Source organism: Camelus bactrianus, chromosome 2 (genome assembly GCF_048773025.1).
Source record: "Camelus bactrianus isolate YW-2024 breed Bactrian camel chromosome 2, ASM4877302v1, whole genome shotgun sequence".
Lineage (NCBI taxonomy): Eukaryota > Metazoa > Chordata > Mammalia > Artiodactyla > Camelidae > Camelus > Camelus bactrianus.
The window spans coordinates 118,876,022-118,903,798 of NC_133540.1; the positions used below are offsets into that span (position 1 = coordinate 118,876,022).

The 27,777-nt window shown below is 45.0% G+C and overlaps 1 protein-coding gene across 4 annotated transcripts in view; it reads left to right on the forward strand.

Annotated features, from left to right (window-relative positions):
• Positions 1–27,777, forward strand: part of CCDC149 (coiled-coil domain containing 149) — a 96,311-nt gene that overhangs the window by 46,677 nt on the left and 21,857 nt on the right. For all 4 annotated transcript variants that reach the window (XM_074349701.1, XM_074349704.1, XM_074349692.1 and 1 more), the window contains exons 4-9: positions 2,039–2,146; positions 17,470–17,586; positions 18,399–18,571; positions 19,285–19,357; positions 20,790–20,874; positions 22,881–23,025. In XM_074349701.1, coding sequence (XP_074205802.1) covers positions 2,039–2,146; positions 17,470–17,586; positions 18,399–18,571; positions 19,285–19,357; positions 20,790–20,874; positions 22,881–23,025 — 701 coding nt within the window. The remainder of the gene's footprint in view (positions 1–2,038; positions 2,147–17,469; positions 17,587–18,398; positions 18,572–19,284; positions 19,358–20,789; positions 20,875–22,880; positions 23,026–27,777) is intronic.

Below are 27,777 nucleotides of genomic sequence, written 5' to 3' on the forward strand. Positions count from 1 at the left end.
AGATGAGTGGGGTTTCTATGCAAGGCTGTGTGTCAGGCACTCGTTTCAGTATTTTATTATTTCAGATACTTCCCTAGGTTGAGACCACAACTCCCAGACTCAGCATATTATCCTTCATTTAAGAAATACTTATGGAGTATCCACTAGGTGCTTGAGGTAGACCATAGAGAGAACAAATTTCCTCACCCTTCATGGAACTTCTGTCTTAGTAAGAAGAGAGAGGGGAGATAAACAGTAGGCAATAAACATATGTAAACATATGGCAATAAACCATGAAGTAAATCACACAGTATGTGAAAAGATGGCAAGTTCTATGGAAATAAAAAGTAGGGTAGGGGAAGGGGGCTGGGAGTTCAGGGGGGAGGTGGGCAGGCTGCAGTAGGAGACAGAGTGGTCCAGGTGAGCCCCTTTCAAACGGTGAGCTTTGAACAAAGACCTGGAAAAGGTGAGGGAGTGAGCCAAGAGGTGTTCTGCAGGGAGAGCATTCCAGTTCTGGAGGGAGAGAACAGTGAGAGAGAGCAGCGTTGAGATGGGCTCACGCCTGGAGTATGTGGGGAACAGCCGGGAGCTGAGCTTGGGGGGAGCTGAATGGGGGGGCTGCCTAGACCGTGGAGACACTGAGTATCCCGGTGGATGGGACGTGGGAGATGAGATAAAGCGAGGAGTCAAGGATAAGCCAAGGTCTAACCTTTATATTCTTTCGCTTGTATTCCCCTTGATCACCTAACATGACTGAGTATTCCTGAAGGCAATAGCATTGAAGTCTTTGGAGGTTTAGCCCCTCCAGCTGCACTTGTCCATAATGTCTCTGGATTTGGGTTTCTTCAGCTATTACATGAAGGGAGTCTAAAAGATGACTTCAAAATTCCCCCGTAGGACTGTTTCTGAAAGTTTCCTTTTCAGGAGTCAGATTCCAGTTGCTTGCTGGCTTCCCTCCCTGCTTCCTTCCTTCACTTATTCATCTTGAGTCTTTAAAACAGTTGCTGGAACACGAGCACTTCCTGGAGCAGTGTACGCAGGTGCTGAGGAGGGAGGAGAAAGCATCTCTGCCTTTCGATAACTCATTTCTTTGTGCTGAGGTTAGATAAGAGCGCAATAAGCAAGGGAAGAATTAGAGCAAATTAGCAGAATTCAGGTAGTATGGAAAAGACACCATGGGAGGCGAAGTGGAATAGTAAGCTACAGGCTTGAGTGGATCAAAGCATGTCTACAGTTTGGCAGCATAAGCAAATTCAGGTTCAGGGAACCCGAGAAGGGGTGGGAGGGTGGTAAAGGGTGCTCACGTGCTCTGGGGAGACGGCCGTGATGTGTAGGTGAAGCTGGATTGAGGTGGGGGCATTGCCTGGTGGGTAGCTGCCCACATGGGCCAGGGGATGTGGTCTGAGCAGAAGGAGATCTTAAGAAAGGGATGACACCATGAAGATGGGACTGGAAGGTGCTCACCCTGCTTGTTCGGTACTATGGGAACTAGAACAGGGGAAGAAGGAGGTGAGAAAACCAGCCCAGGAGACTGTTGAATTCCCTCTGGATCCTGATTTCTGAAGTCCTGACACCTCACTGGTCTCTTCTCTGGCTGCCTCCTCTGTGATAGAAATTCTGGACATTGGGTTGGCAAAGACACATTCATGAAACAAGATCTATTTGAAGGAAAAAAAACACACAAACAGGAAAATGAAACCTTTCCTATATTATTGGCCCAAATGTTAGAATTGAACTCTGTGTCCACTTTCAAGAGTTTAAGTGAAGAGCCCTTAATTTTTTTTTTTAAGTTGAATATGATCAACTCCTCCATCACCTGTCTGTGATTCATTCTGGAAACAAAAACATCCCCAAACTGAGGTTCATGGCCAACTCTGTTTCTCCCCATGCAGTTGTAGTGGTGTGATTTGCACACTTGCTGTTCATATATGCACATACTCTAATGGGCTTTATGTGGTTCAGCTGGACTTGGATGCCAGCCACCATGAGCCTGATAAAGCCACACATTTCTCTACTCCTCGGTTTCTGATTGTATTTCATAATGTGTTGATATTTCCAGGCTAATCTTGCACAACTATTGAGAGATTCTCAAGACCGAAATAAACATCTGGGAGAAGAAATTAAAGAACTTCAGCAAAGGCTTGGAGAAGTCCAGGGCGACAATAAGGTACCATGAATATTTAAAAGCAAAAAGCTCTCCTGAATAATTTTGTGCCAGAGGTTTATGTGTGGCACGTCAGAAAAAAATGTAATGCAGCATTTGCTGAAAATTTTGTTATAGATTTTTACATTTGCAATGAAAATTCAGTTTAGCATTTCTTATCTTTGTTGCATTCCCTTTGTGTGTGCGTGCGCACGCATCTGTGTGTGTTTCTGGGTTGCTCTAAAATATTGTCACAATCCATTGTAGACGTTTCATTATGTTCAGCTTGGTGGTGAATAACATTGTGGTTGAGGGCAAAATAAAACCCAAGTGCTATACTTTCTCCCTTCTATACAAATAATGGATTTGTGGCTCAGATGATTTGGAATTATTCACATTCGGTTTTGAATTTTAAGTAGTCATCCTACTAATTATGTTCACATAACCAATTTATTTTATTGCTAAATTTGGCAATTTGTATGGAACATTGCTCAAAATCCACTGCTTGGTATTAATCAAACTCCCCTGTTGGCAACGTTAATTATAAAATATGAACTCATAAACTCCAAACTAAATGTGTGCACTCTCTCTCCCAGCTGAAGCTGTGAACAAAAGTACAATCGAGAAGAAAAACTACCGAAGTTTAATTCCGCCCCCCTCCCCAAATAATTTCTCATTTTGCCAAGTTAGATTCAATTTCAACTTCTTGCCAGAGGCACTTTTCTCAACAGGGATGGCCGTTGAAGTTTGACTCAAGAAAACTACATGGCAGGGAGGAGGTGCTTTCTTGGGAAATGTCTTTTGAATGGCACCGAATTCTTTGACAAATGATGGGGTCATTCGTTGTTTCTGGGAGTTGTTGGTTATTGGAAGGCGCCATTTTGAAAGATGCTCACTCTTAAAAAAAAAAAAAAAAAAGCGCATGAAAGCGTCTGGTTTATCCAGAGAACTCCTCCATGACGAAGAACAGAGGGGTGTGTTCTTACTGCTGGCTTAAGAGGCTCGATCTGGGGGCATACTGGGAAGTTCTTTTTTAATGTGCCTCTTCTACACTTAGTCTGCTTTAAATTAAGAAAAAAAAAAACCCTCTTGGATTTAACATAATATATTTAAAAAATTAGGCTCTACTGTTCTCAGCCATGAATTCGGGGGTGGGCAAGAACGCCAAAGGAAGGTGCTAATTAACGCTGGACAAGCTAGTCAGGCCTCTCATGTGGTTTTATGCATCGTTAAAAGAATTTGAGCTCTGTAACCTAGGTATCCGGTCAGTAATTAAAGGACAGGCCTTCTTAGTCACTTTCTCAAGTGATAACATCAGAGCAAGTTTTTCTAGAGAATAAAATGAAGTATGTGTAGTTACTTCCTTTAAACCCATAAAGATGCTGCAAGAATTTTGGAGACGATACAAATCCACAAAATACTGAAAACATTTTGAAATGTGATTTTTGGATTCATGGGGGTCTTCGTCACTGACTGATGATTTTTCATTCTTTTCTTTTTTTTTTTGTTTTCTGAGCCACCACACCCCCCTTCCCCATCTCCAACTTTCCTAAACATACCTCTGCTTTGTCTTTGGGTCACTTTTAATTGTATCGCCTTTTAGGCATGAGATATTTTAGGAATTGACATTTGCAACTGATATTCCAAGGCAAGAAAGGGAGGGCGTGTGTGCATGTGTGTTTGTGAGTGTATGTGTAGCACTAAGCACAGGTCCGGGGCTGTTTTTGCATTGGCACTGTCAGAACTTCATGATTTGCTTGCGCCATGGGTCTTTATTCCAGTAGCTAGACACATTTATCAAACTTGGTTTTCTCACCCAAGGTTTAAAATTTAGTGACTCATATTCATGGCCTGTGAAGTAATTTGCCTGCCAAAAGGTGCAGGGAAGATGTTATAATATTCAACAGACCCTGTATCTCAATCTCAGCCTCTCCTCCTCCAAAAAGACCAACTGCTGTGAGCCCCAGAGATTCCATTTATTCTCATTTGCATCTAAAGTCATAGGGCTGGTTTATTTTCAGCCCCCTATGAGTCACGGTCATCCTCCCCCCACCCGCACCCCCAGTTATCAACATTAAGGCCAGATTACTCATTCAATAATGACACCAGCCTTCTTGAGAAACTCAGAGGCTCTGTTCAAGGGTGGCTGTGACTGAGTGTGGAGAATGGGTTAACCCTCCATTTGCTTTTTTATTCATCGTGACCCTCGCAGCTCCAGCCTTTCCATTGCCTTCTGACTCTCACCCCCACCTCCTTGCCATGGTGTGCTAGGCCCTACATTATGTGGCCCTCCTAATTTCTCCAGCCACATCTCTTGCCATTAGTCACCTCACACTGCAGTCCTGCAGTGCTAATTTCAGCCCCTTTGTGAACCATACTGCCTTATGCTTCAGGGCCTTTGCACCTGCTGTCTGCTGCCTGGAACACTCTTCCCCTTTACTTCTCCTGCAAACTCTTGGTCTCCTTTCAGGTCATAGGTGAAATGTAGCCTTCTCCAACTCATAGGGGCAGGTCCTTCACACACCTACAGTGCCCTGCTCTTTCCCAACTTCTTCTACTTGTGTGGCACCCCACCCCAAGGGCAAACTCTTTGTAGGCTGAATTCCTGAATCTGTAGGAATTAGCATTCTTAGTTCATGATATATAGACATTAATTAATAGATCTTTATTGAAGGAATGGAATAGAATCAACAAACGAATGAGTAAATGAATAAAATGAATGTAAAAAAGAGCAAAAAAGCTCAAGAAAGAGGAAAAGAAAAAGGAAAGGGAAGAATAAAAGAAAATAGCAGACAGACTGCCTCTCTGGTTGTCATCAGTAACTCTCTTTGTGGGGTAAGGAGTCGTTTAGAAATCTGGAGAAAGGAGCAAGCAGAGCAAACCATTCCATCCAAGAGAAAACAGAACAAAACCAAACCGAAGGTGTGAGAACTTGGAAGCCGCTGTGGCGAGGTCAGGATATCTGACGCTGAGCACTGGTGGACTTCGGGGAAGGGTCTGGCTCATAGGCTGACTCAAGCCCCTTAAATTCAGAAATACTTAATAATTGATGTTGGTTTCCTAACTCCCCCTATTCCAAACAGAAGGGCTGATGGCATGATTTTATGAGCAACTATTAAAGTGGAAGTTTCTTTTTCATCTCCAAGTTGCCATTTTAACTGATGACCCTTAGCCGTATTTGGGGAAGTCCAGATTCTAGGTGTTAAGTACATTTAAGAAACAAGGTGATAGGAAATTACTTGCCTTGGATACTTTAAGGTAGACTAATTTTTCCATTTGTTCAGCTAGAGCCTTGTCACCTTATGTGCCATAAAGCATTTTCCAACATCTTCTTGAAGGATTTGTTGCCACCCTGGCTTACAAGCAGCTTAGCACTCACATGGGGTTGAAGGTGGAGGGTGGGATTCCATGATCACCATCACCTATTATCTCCCCCAACAGTGCCCGAGCACTTGTCGGGGCTCCCGGACAGACATAAAGCCCCAGTCCAAGCCAGACGAGGGGTGTGAAACGGGAAACCTAGCTAGCACGCTCTCCTTCCCTGGTTATTATGGCTCTGCAAGGTTAACGAGGAAAGAGAAGTCCTGTGGGGGAGGGAGGACTCATCTCCACAAATCACCCAGGGAAAAGCTCTTCACGAGCATGGATTACCTGGGGTTCTCAGGCTGGGAGGAATAAGGACCAATTACTCGGAAAGACCCAGACAGTGCTGAGGCCCCAGGTCTGGAAAGCAGCCCCCAGAGAGAACTGCAGCCCCACTGTCCGCCCCTGAGGTATGCCGGCTTCCTCTTCTGGGCATTAAGAGAAGAATGCTTCTGGGAAAGGGGACCAGGAGGAGGAAGGAGGTCTCTGAGAATTTAAGGTTCAGTAAGAGGCAATCAGCAAAACTAACAGCCCACGCTTGAATCACAGACATCCAGAGGTGAGCTGGGGAGCGAGCTCTTCTGAAGAAGAAGCCTGGCCGGTAGAGCTTTGCCCATTTCCATGGTATAAATACTGAGGCCGTGACATTTAAATATCAGGCTAGCAAAGTGAAGTCTCTAAAATAGGAGTTAGAAAGCTTAGCACTCCAGAAGAAGCCAGCTCTAGCCTCCCACTGCCAAGTGATGTAGTCTAGACTGGTCCAGGAGGTCCACCTTTGGAAACTGCTAGACCCAGGTGTATAGTCTGGCTCTGCCAGTTATTATCCGTGTGACCTTGAGCAAGTCACGTGTCTCTCGAGACCTCAGTTTCCTCATCTGTAAAATGGGAGTAATAATCCCTCACGTAGAATTGCTGTCAGATGTCATCGTTTATTCATCAGTACATAACTGGGAACTCACTGTGTGCTGATGAATGTTCTAGGAGGTGTGGCTACATCAAGAAATAAAAAAGACAGGTTACCCATTCTCACAGAGTTTATAGTCTAGTCGGGGAGGCAGAGAGTAAGCAAATAAAATACTTGAATAAGATCATCAAACAGTGGTTAGTGCTGGGAAGACAAGAAAGCTGATGATGAGATTTAATGATTGGGGTGTGTGTGTGTGTGTGTGTGCGTGTGAAATACGATGTTTATAAGACGTGTAGCACAGTGCCTGGCACCCAGTAAGCACTCCGTAAAGGGTAGACACTGCTGGTATATTTAGCACAACCTGGGCCCAGATTGGCTTAGAGTCGTCTTGTGCCAAAATCCCACCGGGAATCTCAAGGTCTTCCTTTCTGTTGATAGACTGTTTCCAGTGAGGCAGGTGGCTATGTATCTCCCCGTAGAGACAGAGATTGGGGTGAGAAGTCTAGTACCTGGCAAACGGATCCCCCAAACTCAGCCATCCTTATCACCACCCCAAACATTATTACTTTGGTGCTGAGCTCCCAGAAGCTTCCTCGCATTTTGTGTGGCCCTTGTGGAATAATCGTCTAAATAGGGTGCGTCAGCAGCGGCATCTCATGTCCCCATCCCAAATGGTTTTCCTGTCCATTTGCTTGTATCTTTCTTCATTTTACAGATTATGGCGCTTTAAGGGCAGAAGAAAATAATGCAATGCGAGGTACTCACAAGCGAGGAACTTTGGGGGCACAGTGCTCCTAACAGGGTCAGGCAGTCACAGTTCCTGGGCCCCTGCTGGCCAGTTTAAATGTGGCTGCCTGTGACAGTGCAGAACACGGGGTCTGCCCTTGATGGTGACCTTTATGTTACGCCAGCCGATGGTCTTTATCGGGTGTTGGCACCGTAGAATGATAGACCCCTTCTGTGAATGCACCTCTGTTGACAGGGGACTTTGGGATGGATTCGGCCAGCAAACCAATCAAGTCAAAGCCACGAGCCCGTAAAGACAGACCAATGAGCATGCAGACGACTAACTTAAGTATACTTTGTTTAAAAAAAAAAGAGAGAGAGAAAGAGCGAAAAAGAGTGCTCAGCTGTGGATGCTTGTACCAGTCCAGAGTGAGGGATCAAGGATCTTTGTAAACAGTTCCTCTTTCTGCTTCAAAGGAGATGTCCTAACCTGTAGGAAACCCACATGAAAAGGGCACTTCAGTGAAAAGCTCTCACCTTGGGGCGCTACAGAAATTAATTACAAAGCATTAAAATGAGCGATAAGGACCCTTCACCCACTCCATCATGTCTTACTCTAACTGGGATCTCGGTGGTGAACCTAGGTGACACAGCTAGTTCAACAAGCAGCCAGACCAGTTCAGCATTTCCTCACGTTTTATTGTCAGGTGAATTAAGCAAATTCATGTGGTCTCAGAGACCATATCTGAGCCTGTTCTGGCTCATGTGAACTCATTGCCTGGGTGGACCATGCGACCAAAACAGTGTTGTCTTGGACATTCATCCCCTAGACCACGTGTTGTAATTACACTTTGTAGAGAACTGATTCTGAAAGATATCTCTGCCCAAGACTTAGTTTATAGTACACCATACCCAAATCACACTAAAATAAAAACAAATTGAAGCAGCTTTAAAACTGCTTGGTGCAACACTGTAAAGATTGTCTCTCTGGAAGCCATGTGTTCTGAACTGTCTGAAGGTAATTCAGGGGCTTCGTAGCTGTGTGATCTTGGACCAGATGCTTGACTTCTCTGTGTCTCAGTTGTTCTCATCTCTGCAATGGAGATAACAGTAGTACTTGCCTCATGGAGGGTGGTTCGGTTCAATTCATTTCAACACATCTTTACTGAAGACCTGACTCTATGGTCTGGGAACAGGATAGTAAACAAAACCAATGAGTCCCTGCTCTCATGGGGCTTCTATTCTAGTGGGGACAGATGGGCAGTAAGCAAATAGACAAATCAATATATCATATTTCACAGATTCTGCAAAGCACAGTTTTTCACATTTGAACATCTCTGATCACGGTGTCATGGTGTCTAGGCTCTGGTGTCACGTATGATTGGTACTTTTTGGTCTTTTTAGAGGTGCATAATGGTGGATCCTAGAGTTGATAGAGTCTTACATTTGATGAAATACAGAATAATATATCAGAAGGTGCTAAGTGCTAAGTAAACAAGTGACAGCAGGCCAAGGGGCTGAGGAGCGCAGTCGGGCCAGCTGGCAGGGACTACTTACATTGAGTGGTCAGGGAAGGCATTGCTGTTCACATGTCTTTCTCTCAGAGGCATGAAGGCATTGAGGTGGGAGGCAGTCAAATAGCTGGGGGATGAGGTGCAGAGACCCTGAGTGAAGGAGCCTGGGGTGACAGAGGCACGACACGGGGGCCAGTGCGCCCGCCTTCGGTGAGAATTCGATGCGGGAAATTACATACAGCACGTAATGCAGAACACACTCCATAGGGGAGCGCCAGGCAGTGAGTGCTGGTGTGGAGGGAGGCAGCGGGCATCAGCTCCTGAACTGTCACCGGCCCTGCCAGGGTAAGGTCGGTGATGTGGGCCTTTACCTCTCCATGTCTCAGTCTCTCATCTGACAACGGGGATCGTAACAGGGTGCTGGTTGGTCTTACTGGGTTAATGTGTGTAAGCACCTAGGACAGATGTGTCTGCTCTGCAGGTTAAGGGCGAGGAGACACTGCAGTCTCGGATCTCAGCCTGAGCACAGGGCACAGAGACATGGCTTCAGAGCCCTGCGTCTGCCTCTCCGAGGGCTACCCCCATGAAGAGGGCAGGGCAGTGTCTGCCTCCCACAGTTGTGGGAAGCAGCAAACGAGAGGCTTCCTGTATTTAAGATGTATATGAGGGCTCCCTACAGCTGGCCAGACACTGCCGTGGGTGCTGGTGTGTTTCAGTGCACGTGACGAGCGAGGTTCCTGCAGTATTGCTGACCTCGGGGAGGGTAGGAACAGATGAACGAGGTGATTTCCGTAAGTACGGTGAAGAGTGGGGCACTTGAAGGTAAACAGCTTCAGCGATGGTTTCCAGGGAAGACTTCGCAGAGGAGGTGACATTTGACTTGAGAGCTGAAAGAGACAAAAGAAGTGGGTTCTGGACAGACCTGTGGGCAGAGCAAGGGCAGAGCATGTACAAAGGCTGAGAGGCTGGCAGGAGCAACGTGTGCTCGAGGCACTGAAGAGGAGCCAGCGTGGCCAGGCATCAAGGGAGGAGGTTGGAGGTGTTGGGGTCAGGAGGCTGGTGCGGCAGCTCATGCGTGAGCTCTCGTAAGGGCTTTGCTATTTATTCCAAATTTACTCCAGTGCAGTGAAAATCCACTGGGGTTATCATGTGTAAGAAAAGCTTCTAGCATGTTGTTTGGCCCAAACTGGGTTCTTGTTAACTGGGAAACACTGATACACACTCTAATGAGTGTGTGCATCGTGATCTCCAGGGCCTGGGAAGAAGAGAATGAAAACTGCTGTTTTTGTTTTGTTTTGTTTTGTTTTAAATAAATTCTTTTGCTTAAAGCTGGAGCTGGATTTGTCATATAGGTCTAGGAATTTGACCTTTGGTATACACAATAGAGTTGCCTACTTGGAGCCTTTTTAAGCTCTTTTGTCTAATTTTATCAAGGGTATTTCAAAAGATCAGGGGGCAGTTGGAGAGGATGTGGAGAAAGCCAACAGGAAGAGTAAAGAAAAGATAGGCAGGACCTTGTTTATTAAGTCTCTCAGCACAACACTGGGCCAGATGAATGTTTAATAAATGATTCTTGGCGCTGACCTCTCCCTCCACATGCTGTTTGCATCAGTATGCAAGGACTGGGGGCAAGGAACGGCTAGCATCCCCTTCCTATTAATTCTTCCATCTGATCCTCCCAGAACTCTGGCCAATAGCGAGTCACTGTTTAAGAATTGTAACCGTACCAACTATCACTGGGGATTGTACTTTTAAAGCTCTTCAGAGAGTTATATCAACGGTGATCATTGCACTTCATCTTCACATTGTGAGGACAGAGACCCCCAGAATTGGAGTTGTGCAGTGCACGGGCAGGGCAACCATTCATAGCTGACCTGTCTACAAGATAGTTTTTTATTTTTATTATAGACTGAATGTGATCCCCCAAAATTTGTATGTTGAAACCTAATCTGAGATGTGATGATATTAGCAGGTTGGGCCTTTGGGAGGTGATTAGGTCATGAGGGTGGAGCCCTCATCAAGGGGACTAGTGCCTTCATAAAAGAGACCCCAGTGAGTTCTTTTGCCCCCTCTGCCCTATGAGGACACAGTGAGAAGACAGCTGACTGTGAACCAGGAATTGGGCCCTTATGGACAATAAATCTGCTAACACCTTGCTCTTAAATTTCCCAGCCTCCAGAATTGTGAGAACTAAATGCTTGTTTATAAGCTACTCTGTGGTATTCTGTTATGGCAGCCTAAACAGACTAAGGCAGGAATTGATACTGAGAAGTGGGATGCTGCTATGACAAGTACCTAAAAATGTGGAAGCAGCTTTGGAACTGGGTAGGGGGTGGAGGCTGGGAGAGTTTTGAGGTGTGTGCGGGAAAAAGCCAGTGGCCCTTCACAACATTGCTGTGATGGGACTATTAAGGGCAGTTCTGGTGAGGGCTCAGAAAGAAAAGAGGAGAGCTGTAGAGAAAGCTTCCATCTCCTTGGAGAATACGTAAGTCATCCTGAACAGAATGCTGGTAACAATACAGACGATAAAGGCCACTCTGATGAGGCCTCAGATGGAAACGTGTAATGAACACTGGGGCAAAGGTCATCGTTGTTCTAAAGTGGCAAAGAACTTGGCTGAAGTGTGTTCAAGTTCTACGGTTTTATGGAAGGTAGAGTTTGTGAGCAATGAAAATGGGTATGTAGCTGAGGAAATTTCTAAGCAAAGGATTGAGGGAGCAGCCTGGTTTCTCTTGACTGCTTCTAAAATGAGAAAAGAGAGATGATTTGAAGATGGAGTTGTTCAGCAAAAATGAATGAGAATTTAAAGATTTGGAAAATTATCAGCCTGTCTGTATTGCAAAAACTTGAGAACACTGTGGGTATTGGTCAAATGGCCATTTGATAAGGAGGTTAGTGCGGCTCAGACACATGTTCTTCAGAACCAGGGAAGAACAACCCTGAAGGTAATTCAGAGATGAACTAGGCTGCCAGTCCCACTGCAGGCCTGGTGTGAGCCCTGCGGGACAGGCTGCCTCCCCCTGGATTACAGAGGAGGGGGCCTTCTAAAGCCACAGGCCTGAGACTCCAGCCCAGCAGAGCTGCAGGGCCCCAGGAGAGAGCTACTGCAGGGCTGTCCTGCCAGGTCTTGGGGGTGATGTTGCCAGTGGGCCTGGAAGGCAGAGCATCGAGCCAGAGAGGATTAGTCTTGAGCTCCGTTAGGTTTGGTGTTGACTTGAGACCTGTCGCCCCTTCCTTTCTTAGCTCTCTCTTTTGGAATGAGATGGCCTATCCTATGTGTCTCCCACCTTTGCAGTTTGGAAGCACATCACTTGCTCAGTTTCAAAGGTTCACAGCTGGAGAGGAATTTGCCTCGGGGTGCGTCTCACCTCGAGTCTCACCCATGCCTGATTTAGATGATATTTAAATGGGGCTTTGGACTGAAGACTTTAGAGTTGATGCTGGAATCAGTTCATCTTCAGCGGTGGTGGAGATAGAGTAAGTGTGTTTTGCATGTGAGGAGAACATGAATTTGGGGGAGGAGGTCAAGGGTGGAATGGTGTAGACTGAATGTGTCCCCCCCAAATTCATATATTGACACCTCAGCCCCAGTGTGATGGTATTAGGAGGTGGGCCTCTGGGAGGTGATTAGGTCATGAGGGTGGAGCCCTCATCAGTGGCATTCGTGCCCTTATACAAGAGACCCTCTTCCCTTCCACCATGTGAGGATACAGCAAAATGATGGCCCTCTAGGAACCAGGAAGCAGGCTCTCAGCAATCTGTGAGCACCTTGACCTTGGATTCCCGGCCTCTAGAACTCTGAGAAATAAATGTTTGTTGTCTGTCAGCCACCCAGTCTATGGCAGTCTGTTATAGCAGCCCGAATGGACTAAGACAACCTCCACTTCCAAAAAAGCTGGTATCACCTGGAGTTCAGTGAAGTGACTGTGATCAGCAGATGCAGGATCTGAACCCTGATAACAGCTGTTCCTGCCCCCAGCTGCCTCCCTCCCACTGCCATTTGGGGAAAACAGATTCAAGCAAATGAAAATAAGAAGAGGGAGAGACTGTTGAGGGCTGTGAGGTCTGGAAGCTTGAGCAGAGATCAAGGAAGGAGTGAGTCATTCCCACTGGGGAGCGGGGGGGGTTGGGGAGACCAGCGTTTGAGCAGGGCCTTGGCGGGGGGAATCAGATTTCATCAGCAGGGTGGGGGAAGGGTGCCCAAGAGCCGTTTGCCACATCGTTTTGCGACCACATCCCTCAGCCACTTCCCAGCTGCAGCTGCACCTCATCCATAAGCAGACGGCTCACACCCATAATTCATTCATAAACGTTTATTTCCATCTAAATCAGCAAATGAATGCATCTATTGGTGGCAGTGCACGCGCCTCTTGGGGCACCGATCCACTTCGAGGGTTGGCACAGGGAGGCTGGCTGTGGAGTTTTGACGGCCCCATTGGAGGAAATTAAGTGCTCGGAGCAGTTGCTTCAGAGCCACTTCCAAGGTCGGAAATCAACGTCATCACCTGCAGTCTGCAGATAAGGTTGGCTTGGGAGCGCCGCTTCCTTCAGCTGAGAAGGAAGATCGGATTTCCCCAGTGGGCATCTGTGTAGGGGAGCGCACATGGAGGGTGACATTGATGATCTTCACAGCCACGATCATGATAGCAGCTGACATTTATCGGGCACTTTCTATGTTTCAGGGGCTGTGCGAAGTGTGGGAGAGAAATCCCACCTTCTCTGACTTAGGACTAGGTTATGAGGTCAGCGTGTAAGAGGCAAAAACTCATGTCTATCCAAAATTCACCTTGATGGTCCCTTAAACTGTCCATAAAGTTGAGAGCATGTAGTCATGCATGCTCTGAACAAGAGTCTTATGTATAAATAAGAACATTAGGATTTTGCCTAAACATATCAGTCCCTCTCCCACCTCGCTCTCAGTCTGAGACATTGAAAGCAGAAATGGGTGGAGTCGCCCATCTAAAAAATTTTCATTTCTCTCTCATCCCCTCTTCTCCATCTCTCTCTTCCTCCCCTTGATTCTCCCCCTCATCTTTTTGCCAAACACATACATTTGAATTTCTGTAAGTTAATTGCTCATTTAATGCAACTTCGCTCTCTGTTACTTTATGTGTAACGTTGGGGAGGGGAAATTTCCCCCTCTACCCATCTAGAGTTCTTGCAACTGGACTAATAATAAAACTGACACAAGACAGATTAACAGGAGAAAAAGAAACCCATTTTAATTCATGCTGGTCTCATGGACATGGGACCTAAGAAGAGAACAGATCAGGCAGCTGTAATACTTTTTAGACATAGGAATATAAATTTGGGAGGAACTGACAGGACAAAGAAACTTAGATTTTGGGTGCCGAGTTAATGAAGAATCTAAACAGAGTTTGAGCTTTGGGTAGTGAATTAAGGAAGTAACAAGGTTTGTTTATATTGGCTTCTTGGACTAAATTCCCTCTCTCTGGCAATAAGAGGGTCCTTCCTTCAGGTGCCTTTCACAGGAGATATTTCTTTCCTGCTTGCAGTTTGTCTGAAAGGCGGGTCAGAGTGTCCCTCTGGTGTTGGTCATTTCTTAAGTAACTTTAATTCCAAATAATTAATATGCCACCAAGGTACATTTTGGGGTGGCCTACTCTGGGCCCCAAAGTTACAGCAACCCTGGACAGTAAAAATCTGTTTACTATTGTATTCTTACAGTGAAAGATACTAAGGCTCAGAGAAGTTCAGGCAAATGTCTGAGGGTGCACAGCTCTCAGACTTGGTCCCAGGACACTAATCCCCAAGCAGGCGGACTCCAGAGCCAGTGAGCTGTCAGCTGTTGTGATGGCCTCCTTGGGCCCCTTCAGCTGATGGAACTTGAGTGTCAGACCCAACCAGTGATCCGGCTATTACCAACTTGGGCCTCACTTTTAAAAATAAATGTTTCAACCAGTCCAGCCCTGAGATTTAATAGCCGATATCGTATGCACATTAAACAGCAAATGATTGTTAACATGTTTATTGAAGCTTAACAGGCATCCAGTATATAAAAGATGACTCTCTTATATGGCTGTCAGACCTCAATAAACATGTTTAATAATTAATTGGCATTAAGCAAACATAATTGTGTGATTCTAAATTAAGTGTTCGGTGAAGCGTACTGTGAATGGAAAACCGCAGTGGTATTTTATTACTTAAAGTTCAGGCTGTCAATCTGACTTTTCACATATGAAGAAAAGCATCCTATTTTCAAAGCCAGGTCTCAGGCCTCCTGTCATCTCATGCCAAAGGAGGCACAGGCTTTCTTGTTCCTAGACCCTTTGATCTGAGAAATGTTTCTTAGTTAGTTAGCTGTTTGTATTTCTTTGTATCCACTTGGGGTTGTGAAAACCCTCAGTCAAGAAACTGTAACGTGAAAGATGTTTTCACACAGTGGCTTTCAGGTGAATGAACCAGTTCCGCCCAATACAGCAGATTCTTGTTGTTGACTGCAGTTATCTTCTCTAAATCTGCTGCGGACACCTGGTTAGGGGATGCTGAACCATCGCTCCTAGGGGAAGTGTGCAATTAGGTTCCTCTGTGCCTCTGGTCATAATATTTTTGTCACCTAATCAATGTATAACTTTGTTTTCTATGTGTTTCTGTGTAAAGTCACCGTATTTAATTTATATTGTTGATTCTGTAACACTGAACTCATGGCCAATAGCGCTGTAATTTGTGCCTGAATGAAGCCTATCCAACACATGTGTATGGCACATCACGGCATTCTTGTGCTTAGGAACATGGATAGCACTCCGGCCCTGCCCGGGGTGGGGGGCCATCTTAAACAGCAAAATACCAACAAAAAGCACAAAAATATGGGGGGGAAAAAAACCAACAAGAAATGTGGCATGAAAGAGACCAAGAGAAGGACACTTTTTTCCAGTATGAACTGAAACAGGAAAACAAAACATTGCCTTGTTCTAGCTCAGCTGGGAACGTTCCTGTGGGACGTTTCCCACTGTTCGCAACTCTGCATTTATCTGCGCATGTTCACCCATGACGCAAAAGCACTGTGAATGCTGATTTTGAGGCTGCAGATAAATTTGCAGTAGGCAGATTTACAATGACAGAATCCTTGAGTGTTGGAATGAGGATTCCATTAAGCACGGCCATCTGCATACCTAAGTGCCGTGTGTCTGTTCCACCTGCCTTGATTGTTGTCTGCTGATTCTAATGATGCTGTCGCTCATAGTAGGTGCACAGTGAATATTTGTCCAGTGCAGTTGACTAGTTTTCAAACACAGACTCCAAGTAGCTGTCATTTGAAAATGCTTTTTACTTTTCAATAGTCATCATGTCTTTCAAAGTTCATTGCTGTATTTTCTTATTTCAATCTAATTAATAGTCTACCTTGGCTTTTAACTTTCTCATCTGCCCCTACGTTCTTTAGACACTTGAAAATAAAGCCATTTTCTCTATTGGCAACAAATCCCTTAAGATTCACACAGGAACAAGGAAAAGCCTGCCCCAGTAGGTACTCCTGGATGGGTCAGATCTACGTGGCAGCAAAAAACTGTGCCCAGGGTTTCATCTGTATATGAAGTCCATCCTCACACACCCTACAGGGAGGTAGAGGAACCAGGCTTACGATCTCTTTAGAAGAAGCATCAGGAAGCAGTGCCCTAACTTTAAAAAGTCACTCTAATGGCAACCTGCTTGGCATTGATGGGCATGTAGGGGGTGCTCTGGGACCACTGGCTCTTCCTGGGGTCTCTAACAGTTTCCATCATGGCCCTACTGGAAGGTTTGGAGCTACATGTGGAGACTGGCCCCGGAGTCTGAAAAGCCATGGGTTCTTCAGGGATCCTTTGGAAAATTACAATTTGAGGACTAGAATTTAATTCCTAGAGATTTAAAAACAATTTTAAAAGTATGTTATGAAAGTCACGCATTTTTATTTAATTTATTTATTTATTCAAATGGAGGTCCTGGGGATTGAACCCAGGACCCAGTGCATGCTAAGCATGCACTCTACCACTTGAGCTACACTCTCCCCACTGTACTTTGAAAAATAAGAGAAGAAAAGAACAGATAGCATACACAGTCTCACATCACCTAAACATACACATTTTAAAAGTTTAGTGTATTTGGTAATTTTTTTTCGTATATGGGTTCTTAGAATAAATTTCAATCATACTGTATATAAAAGTTAGTCCGTGGTCTTGCATAGTTCACATCACCCTCATTCCAAACAGCTGTAAACTAGCCCATTGACTGACTACATTATCCTTTGCTAGCCATTCTACTTTTGTTAGACAGTGTTTCTAGTTTCTTTTAACACTTTCTATAAATAACAGCACAATCGACTTTTTTTTTCTTTTTTCCTAAAGCTCGTGCACGTCTGGGATTTTTCTTAGCCCAGATGGTCAGAAGCAGAGTTATTGGATCATCGGGTAGGGACATTTTTAAGGCTCTTGATAACATAGCCTAATTATTAAGAGTGTGGGAGCATGCCCATTTTAGCAGAACCTTAATTTTTGCCAAGTTTAAAAGAGACCCAGAGTTTTTCCCTCACTATGGTGGAGCTACACAGGACACCCACCTTCGGATTCCCAGGCCTGTGTTCCCCTTAGCTTTATGCAGTGTATGCATGCACACGTGTGTCTGTGCGTGCATGTACAGAATACAATGTGGATTTTTTTTTATTTTAATGTGTGATATTGGCAAGAAATTTCTTTGTCTTGTATCTTTCCCCAGTATTTCTTGGAAAAGCTTATCTTCCAGAGCTTTCTGCCTAGTGTGCTTGGAATTTTATTCATGTCTATTCATCTAACTGTCTCTCTCTCTCTCTCTCTCTCTTCTTTTTCTACCAATGGAAAATGCAGTTGTTGAGGATGACGATTGCCAAACAGAGGCTTGGAGACGAAGAAATTGGCGTGCGGCACTTTGCAGCCCATGAGCGTGAGGATTTGGTTCAGCAGCTGGAGAGAGCGAAAGAACAGGTTATCGCCAACACCTATTAAGAGTGGGGGGGCTGTTTGCACAGCTGGGCACAACACAGAGGAGAGTGGACTGTGCCCCGTTTCTCAGAAAGTGTGGGGTGCCTGGGATGCAATCAGGGGAGGAAGGAAGATACAGTTTGAATGTGTTTACTCCCTCTGCGCTTTGCTTGGTTCCCAAGTGACCTCTTCCGTTTCTGGCTTCCAGCAGATCTGTACTCTTACTTTGGGTACCATTGTTCTGAACACAAGAAACATCCTCCCTGCGCAGGATAGACAGGGAGAGGACAAAACGTGACAAACTGGCCTTAATTTGCAAGTTTCCGCTGAAATGCTGAGAGATGCTTTTTAGGCAAAATCTCAACGGGTAGCAAGCCCTAGTTCGGAAACAGCTCAGAGAGCCTAGATTTCGATTTTCTTCTCTTACTAATTGGTTTTGAAGAGCAGAACAAGATTTCTGGGTTTAGAATGGTTTGGGAAAATATCTGTAAGCCACTGGCTATTGTTCCCAATGTCTGGATTTGCCCTCTCCGAACCTCTGGCTTTAGGCCGTGCTGCAGCGGGTAAGCGATTGGGTCTATGTTTCCAAGCTCCTGCCCACTTCCCACCTTAGATATTATAAGTGTCTGGCCAGAAGTCATCCCCTTGCTTTTTGCTTTTGTAATATTACAGTGTGTGGCGCTGGTGGCTTTATAGCATGCAGGTGATCTGGAGAAGTTCTCTGAAAGCCAGGCAGCCCAGCAGAAGGCTCTGTCTTAGCCATAAAGCCGGCGTCTGAAGAGTGTCTTGAGTGAGGGCGCCTCCTTTGGTTTCAGATTGAATCTCTGGAGCATGACCTGCAGGCCTCTGTGGATGAGCTTCAGGATGTTAAAGAAGAGCGGTCTTCCTACCAGGACAAAGTCGAGAGGCTCAACCAGGAGCTAAACCACATCCTGAGCGGGCACGAGAACCGTATCATTGATGTGGATGCCCTGTGTATGGAGAACAGGCAAGTGGCCAGGCTCAGGGAGAATGCGGGCTCTCCACGCACCTGCAGGCTGGCAGCTGCCGCAGCCCTATTTACATTTGAGAAATTGCCTTACAGTGAAAGGAAAATCCCAACCCTGTAACAATGGTATTAACGCTCCACATTAGTGGTAAAAGTAAGAAAGAAAAACCACATGCTTACACGCCTCCATGTGTGCTCTGTCCCCCCCCCCACCCTCCCTCTTCCCCAGTTGGGTGAGAAGGGTAGGGAGTCAGTGGAAGCTGCTTGTGATTGCTATCAAGAAGATGGAAAAGAATAAGAAAATAAATTGAGAAATTCCCTTAGCTGTTTCTTTTCCCTGAGGCAGACTTCAGTGTGTGTATGTGACTAACTTAATGCTGTGTCTGGTGTCGCCTCTTCCTGACTTGCTCCCCAGTGGAATCGTCTTAATGAGAATTATGTGAAAACTGTGTTGATATCCCGTAGGGGATCTCTGCAGAGGGCTGCTCTAAAGTGGGCTTTCTGTGATTTCGGTGTATTTGACCTTGATCATATTCATTTAAGAAGAGGTCACAAAGATGTGCTTTTCTCTTCCCCCTTCTGGTGGTGAGAAGATGCTGTATGTAAAAGATGGCTCTTTGAGTGAGTGGTTTTCTTTGTTTCCTCTCCTCCTTGAGTGTAGGTTTTTTTATGTGGCCCCCAAACTCTTCCTAGTTGTATATATTCTTTTCCAGGTACCTTCAGGAGAGATTAAAGCAACTTCACGAAGAGGTCAACCTCTTGAAATCTAACGTTGCCAAGTACAAGGTAGAAAATCATGATGATGACGGTGATGATTCACTATTGTACATCTAAATGTCATTCTATTTTAATTCTCTTTTATGTGCCAAAGACATCCCAGTGCTTGCCTGCCGTCCCTGACAGAGTCCAATAAGAGCTTTAACTGAGGAACCAGGAAGAATTAAACACAAAACAGCAAACAACAAAAACAGCTTCTGCAAAAGCTCCTTGTATTCATTGCTGTTGTCTGGGCAGGGTACACTGAGACCCCCCCCCAGAATCTGGACGTGGCCACTTTACAGCCTCAGTCCATATTCAATTATGTTTCTTATCTGGCTTTTTTAATAAAATGTTCTGTCGTCAGATGCTCTTTGTCTCCTAATCATCATCATAAGAAAATGATTTCTGAGAGAGGAAGAAGCAAAGACTGGGAAATCACAATCGAAATGATAATGTCCACGTCACACTGAAAGGACAGAATGTTGGAATTCTCCCCACTGTTACTGAGTCGAATTCCAGCGCCATTAGTTAGATAATATTTATTTCTGCAGATGTTAGCTTTAAGTGTTATAATTAGAAAAGTCTCCTGGGTTTCTCTGCTTTGAAAATAGATTGATTTCTCTTCCTGAGGGTGAAGTTTTGCAGCAGTCTCAATGCTGGGGAGAGCCGTCTCATTTTCCTGGCTTTCGAGGTTTGCTTTTTTCTCAGAAATCTCCATGCTGTTCTGCCTTTCCATTCTGTGGGGGCCACGCTTGAGTTTATACCAGTCTATATATACACAGGCAAGCCAAAGAAGAATACCGCTTTTAAAGTTGTATAATTAATACATAATTTTTAAAATGTATGTATGCATTCACTTACCAACATTTATTCAGCTCTTCTATGTGCCAAGCACTGGCTATACAGCACGTATCAATTTCAATGTAACAGTCGGTTCTATGAATGACACACACATACTTCCTTAATCTTGTGTCCACAGCAGATTTCATTAATCACTCACAGCTCTTTTTCCAGTCCAACCACAGAATCCTTCCAAACACCACTAATGATCTTTTGGCATTGGTCCATGCAAGAAAACCTCTTCTCTGTCTCATGTCTATTCAGAAGGAGTTTCTAAAACTAGTGACTTCACACATTAGACTGAGTTCTTGCTTCAGATTTGATTTAATCTAATGAATATACATTGAGTGTCTTCTATAAATAGGCAGATGTAATTGCTGTAATTCTACTGGGTACTAACTTTAAAAAAAACAAAAACAAAAACAAAAACACCTCTTTACCAGGTCCATAAAAATCATAACTCTTTGGCGGGGACTCTGAATTTTAAAAGTTGCGCCAGCATTTGGAGTTTGCAAAGAGTTCTTGTGTGCCGGATAGGAGGCATCTGCTGTAATTAGGTCTTTTTTCTAATATTGGCTTTTCTGACAGAGGTTTTTGTTTTCTCCCCATGCTGCTTTAGAATGCTCTCGAGAGACGGAAAAACTCGAAAGGCCAAGGTAAATCCAGCAGCAGTGCTCTGACTGGAGTCCTGTCTGCAAAGCAAGGTAGGGTCCATGCTCTGGGACGGACCATTTATGATCACAGAATTCTAGAGCCATGAGTCCACCTCTGGTTTTGTGGATTAGGAACCAAGGTGATCCTTAGAACAGTCACCACCACCCCCAACTTCTGCCTGCATCAGGATTGCCTGGAGGGCTTATTAAAACAGATTACTGGGCCCCACCTCAGTTTCTGATTTAGTAGGTCTGAGATGAGCCCAGAGAATATGCATTTCTAAAAAGTTCCCAGGGAATGCCGATGCTGGTTTGGGAACCCTGCTTTGAGAGCTGCTGCATTAGAGTTTCTCAAATAATTAGACCCCTAACTACGCTCTCCTTTCCAGAATGTTTTCCCTTCTCTAATCACAGGGAGGTTAGCATCTCCCAGTGTTTGTGCCAGCCTCGTCAAGTTTCCACTTTTCCCGGCCTTTATGATCAGACTAGAAAAGTCTCATAGCTGCTGGAAGCATTTTCTCGTGGCACACGTGCCTTTTTCAAAGAAGCTTTTATTGATTGCAATTTTATTCCTCCTTCTTGTCGATTCCGATGAAAAATAATGATCGTCCAGGAACAGTCAGGGGAATAAATAGCAGAGAGCTTGCTTCTGACACTTAATATTTGGGAATTCAGTTCTAAACATAAGCCTCAAGTGGACCATGCTGGGCTGGCCCACTTTGGGCTTGTTGGCGATACGGACCAGCAAGGATCACGTGACAGCCCTCATCAGAGCTACAGCGGATTGAAAAAAAAGTGCTGAATCTCCAGCCTACCTAATAATCAGTGCACTTTTCCAAGCAACCTCTCTTTTCTCATTCAACACAAAAAGGACACCTTAGAATTCTTTTTGAAAAGAAAACTACAGTACTCTATAGAGATGTGAGGTAGCCCATCCAAGTACACCTCTGGGCGCCCTTGATAGCCAGACGTCCGTGAATGTTGAGGCCCAGTCCTGTTACTGACGTGGGGAACGCCAGCTACACTCCAACACCATGGCCAAACGGTCAACCGGCACAACTTTTCTAGAAAACCATTTGGCACCCTGTTATGAAAAACCTTAAAAACCCTTTGAGCCAGCAAGAAATAAGTGCAGACATATGCAAGCACTTTGCTTCAAGAAAGTTCTTCCTACATTAGTTATAATTAAAAAAAACAAAAAATGGAAGCAACACAAATGTCCAGCAGTCATTAAATAAATTTCTGTAGCTCTAAGCAGCTGTTACATTTTACATTTTAGTGTATATTCATGATGAGGCATAAGGTAAAGAGGAAAAAGCAGAGCTTTTTCCCATTTTTGAAGAGAAACGGATGAATTTGTGGGTCTATGTATAGGCATATAAGAAATGATGTTCAGAGGTATAAGGAGAGATTTATATATATATTTTTCTGTCTGGTAAGGGTACAAATAGTTGTTGTCTTTTGGGGTTATCTCTTCGTTTCTAAAAATGTGCATATATAAAATATTTTACATTTTGTATTTTATATTCTAAATAATCTCCTGTATTATCTTGCCACCCACCAAGCATACCACATGGGAAGCTGATATTTAAAGCAAGGAGCTCAGGACTGGAGTCACGGTCATTTCCATGGCTGGGTGACCTTCAGCTAATGTTTTTACTCCATCAGCACATTGCTTTTCTGTCCATGAAATGGGAATAAATAACATTTTCCAGGTTTTGTTTTTTTTTTTTCCAAGTCTCAAATGAGCTAGCCATTATGAGTGTTCTGAAAGTGTAAAATACTGGACAAATGCAAAAGATGATTATTCTTTTAAAACACATGTTGTTAAAAGTCCATAAGGGCTTCCTCCTTTTTGTTTAAACTTCACCCCTCACACTGAATTTTATTTTATGTTACCTTTGACACTTGAAATGGACCCTTCAATTACAATATAGTTGCATATAGAAGCCGGGAACAGATGCCAGCTTCACTGTTCAGGAAGATCTGACCTCGGCTTGCATTCCAACACTCCAGAAGGATTTAAGACTGAGTTGTAAATTTTATATCCTGCCTAGTTCAGGATCTGTTGTCTGAGGATCATGGGTGCAGTCTCCCAGCTACTCCGCAGTCCATTTCTGACCTGAAATCTCTGGCAACGGCCCTGTTGGAGACGATCCACGAGAAAAACATGGTCATCCAGCACCAGAGGCAGACCAACAAGTAGGTGGCTGGGCCCCTGGGCTGGGGGCTGGCGGGAGATGTGTGGGAGGAGGGCCAGCAGCAGTGGGTGGCAACCAGGTGGGACTAAAACCTTAAGGGAAGGAGGGATGAGCCCCCAAATCTGGAAGGAAACTTATTCAACTGCAGCTGTGCTTCGGAATAATGACAGCATCCTGGCTCTCAGCTGGAACCAGCTGAAAGTAATGCTGATTATCCCGTACTGAATGCCTACCCTGAGCCACGCCCTGCGTAATGCACATTGCCTGACAGTGTTCCTGCCTGGGTAACTGAACCTGCTCTCCTCCAGGTCTCCTTGAGGAAAGGCACCTCCTCGGTGCCATTTTAACCTTACAGCATGGCTCCCTGGGGCTCTGAATAGCAGCTGGGCCTCAAAGGGAATCTCACGCCACTTTTCCAGATCAACAACAAAATGGTGAAAAGGAACAATAATTAAAACAGAATCTCTTATCTGGTGACTACAAACACGTGGACTATGTTGGGCAAAATCACACAAGTTAAAGTAGCATTAGAGACAACAGGAGCAAAAATTAAAGTGTTCAGAGAATGGCGACTAAACAACAAATTAAAGCAACAAACGTTGCAAACAGGGCCGGCAACCCACAGTCACACACCACCCAGTGCTCAGGAGGTCCCTGCACTTGGTCTCATGCTCCAAGGTCACCATCTTGAAATTCTTTTTTTTTTTTTTTTAACAAGGTGGCCCCGAGTTTTCATTTTGCACTGAGCCCTGCAAATTCCATAGCTGGTCTTGCTTATAAGATCTACCAGGGGAACCAAAATGAAATACAGGTACCAAAAGGCTGGGCTCCCAGCAAGAAGAAGAGGGGTTGGGGAATCGGGGGCCCCAGCGAGGTGGGGGCGCAGGGAGAGAGGCAGCCAGAAAATGATGAAGGGTATTGTAAAAACAAAATAGCAAAAAGAGAGGCCGGGAGTGAAGGGAAGATCGCGCCGGAGATGAAGATGTATATAAAAGAAGGCAGAGAGCAGTGGAGGGAGTCTGGGCAATCTTAAAGGAATGACAAGGGTAATTGATTGACAGAAGTTTTAAAAATTCTCTTAAAAGAAATCTTAACCAAGGACTGAAACGGCCAGATGCTAAAACGGAAATACTCCTCAGGGGAGGAAGGAGAAACGGGAATCTCCCCAGAATAGGTACGAGGTCTATTTTATTCAGACAGAAATCCCCTGCCGCCGGCAGCGTTCCCAGGAGCCTTCTTTGTCCTCACCAGCTCCCTGCAAAGCACCCACTGGGGCTCCTGCAAACCTTCTCAGGTCTTCTAAACCCTAGTTTGTTCTCAGCAGGTGGCCTCAGCCCCTCTTTTACTGAGAAAACAAAGCCTGCCTATTGTCAGCCCACAACTTACTGCTCCCCTGAAACCCACATCTCCCATGCTCTCCTTCTGGTCTCGGGGAAACACATGGACCTGCCATCCCCACTGTCTTCCCTCCTCAGGGCCTGGCTCTCCTGTGACCTCCTCTTTCAGTCTCTTCAGTTCGGTCCTGCCTCCTGCTTCTGCATCTTCACCAGGAAGCCTCACAGATCTTCCTGAACCCACCCAAAAGGGTTCCCATGAATTCCACTCACCTCAGATCTTTGTGAACAGGAAATCACCTCTACTTCTTTAACAGACACCCCATCAAAGTGTTTTGGAGGGGCACCTATGTTGGAGGTTTTAGAGGGGGTGCTTGTTTAGAAATGTGGATTTGGAGGGTGTCCTGGAGGGAACGGCAGGATTCTGGATTTTAGCAAGCGCCTGGTGACGCCTTGGGCAGGAACAGAAGAGCACCTCAGCTTTAATACCTCCCAAGACCTCTTCTGAATTTTCCTAACAGTCTTCTGCTGAAGGTCACCAGGACCCCTACACCCCGCTTTCTGAGTCTCTCTTTTCTATAATTTCTCTACATCCCAATTCCCATCTTTTTGGATTCCTCCAACTTTCTCCACTGCCTTATTCCCTTCTCCCTCCTTCTCTCTTTCCCCCTCCTGCCCACCCCAGGCCTCCTCCTCCTCCTCCTCCTCCTCCTCTTGTATTTAGTCCTCCATCTTCTTACCACCCCCCCAGGGGACCTTGTTCCCTCTGTCTTTGCTTCCATTCTCTGCCAACTCTTCGTAGAACTCTTGTCCCCACCTCACCACCAAAAGCAAGACCCACATTTCCCACTGCTAGGTTGACAGTTTCCCCTGATACTTTTTCAGTTCCTCAAATGTGATGAGTCTAGAATCTGGAGCATGCATTCCTTAGTACGTTTTAAGACATTTTAAAATGCTTGTGCCCTTTCACACAAAGGGTCTGCTTCTAGGAATTTATCATAAAGAAAAAAAAATCAGAATGAAGCCCTAAGATTTATACATAAAGTAGTTCACTGTGGATTCATTTGTAAGAGTGGGGAAAAAAATGGAAACAACCCAAATATTTTAAAATTGAAGAATGATTAAGATTACAGAAAATCCATGAGGCAGAATATTATTCAGCCACTTAAAGCGTCATTTGAGGAATATTTAATGTGCTCTGCTAACCATCCAAATAACTAGGTTTGACGTCACTCGGGTTGAATCTGTCCCAAGGCCAGAATGTCTATTTTGGTCGCTCTTTTCTCCCAATACATAGGACAGGGCTGGGCCCACAGTGGGTGCTCATTGTTTGATGAATGGACGATTGAATTGTCTTCAAACTCTTTGTTCCCGCCCTAATAATCATATGCGGTGGCCATTTAGCTTTATGGTTTTCATGCATTCATGTATTCAATATATCTTTCCTGAGTGCTTGCCATGGTCCTTCAAGGTACATCTCCTAAATGCCCCCTCTGCTTTCTTCCTACCGGACCATCACCTCGTCCTTGGGAAGATTCTCCCATCAGTCCTCCATCCTCAGACCCCAGCCCCACCTCTTCCAATGCTTACCTGGACACTCTCATAGCCACTTGACAGCTACAGTTCTGATCATGACACAAGCCTCCACTGAAGAGCTAGGCCGAGTCCCACTGCCTACCAAGCTCAGCATCCCCACGCGGTTGGCCTGACCCTCTTGCCCCTTACGACAGATTGATTTCCTGATGTATTCCTCCCATCCCCCACTGCAACCACACATCCCCAGGTTCCATGGGCTCCCACACTCTGTTGAGAAAGATAGACATTTTCATTTTGCTAGGCTTATTTTTTAAAGTACCTTTTCATTATTAAATTATTATTTAATAATTTTGAACCATCGGATGGTTCCCATTTTAAAAAGCTAAACAGTAGATCTCCAAACTACAGCTGTCTCTCAGCCACCCAATTCCCCCTCCTGGAAGAAACCACCATTCATCACTTTTTATGTATCCTCTCCAAAGATGCATATATAAGCAAATGCATAATACATTTATATAGACACACATAAGTGCTCATATGTATTTATACAGATATAGATTTTCTTTTTTCTTTTTTTTTCTTTTTTACAAATTGTAGCTAGTGTTCGTCAAAAAAAGTTTTCTTCACCATCTCCAACCTTCCTTTTTTTCTCTAGTAACAATAGATCTTGAAGATTGCTCCCTATCAGTACATAAAGTACCTAATGTGCCTTTTTTTTTTTTTTAATACTTTGAGGGTCTTAAGTTTTCATACTTTTCAATAAACGTTTTATCTGTGGTATGGAAAGAAACAAATTATACAACAGATGGAGTGGGGGCTCAGAATAAAATTTAAATTTGATCTGCTTGCTGTTATCCCCAATGATTTAGTAATTAAAATAGTAAAACAGCTCTGTCTGGGTGTAGCATTAGAAGTAACACAGGTGTTCTGTTCTGTAAGTGTGTGCTCCCCTACCGGCACCCCCCCCCCGGCCTGGCAGTTAACCCTCTACTACCCCCACCACTCACCCACCACCCGCCCCCAAGGCCCAGTGGCCAATGGGACATCTTGAAGAATTGATGAATGAACCCAGGACTTTATATTTTGAGAGGATGTTCAGTTAATAAGCATTTTGCTTGAAGTAGTCTCTGCCAGAGTTTACAGTTGTCTAGCTACTGTGAAAGAAGGGATGTGGTTCTTGTGTCTTATGGTGGCAGAGCATCAATGGAAGAGGCAGATGTTAAAGAGGACTATCTTACAGAACACGTCTGGCTCTCCAGCCCTTCCCAGCCAGCCGTCACTTGGCGGGTGGGGTGGCAGCGGTGGTAGTCAGGACATGAGGCCATGCTGCCCTTTCACCAGCCTCTGTGCTGTGCCTCAAACTGGTACCTGCTCTCCCCCTTCTCCAGCCAATGGTGAGTCGCTTGGAATTTCAAGACCGTGGAAGCAGCAGAAGCTGTCTCGGATCAGAGCAGAGATTCAAAAGAAGGTCTCCTTGCGTGGAGGTTGGGAGCAGGGCCCTCTGTGTGGGGCCACGGCCTCTCCTCCTCTTTGGGTCCCAGCTCCCCCCAGGACCCTCACTCAGAGATTCCTGCTCTCTGTGTTGTCCAGAGAACAGAGACAGAGGCACAGTGGTGGCCAGTTCCTGAGTTAGTTCCATCTTGCAGGTCCCCTGTGACGTTGTTATTATCAGAAACTACCCCTGCAAATCCATCCAGAGGCCTGGTGTCCCAGGGATGTTCCTGGACTACTAGGTGGACATGTGCTAAAACCTCCCCTGTCCTAAAACAAGCCATAGTGAACTAAAAATTTTATTTTAAAATTTCCCTCATCCTACCGAAAAAAAAAACAAACCCTCTCTCAAGCCTGTTTATGCCTCAAGCTGTGGCCCTGCCTGTCTCCTT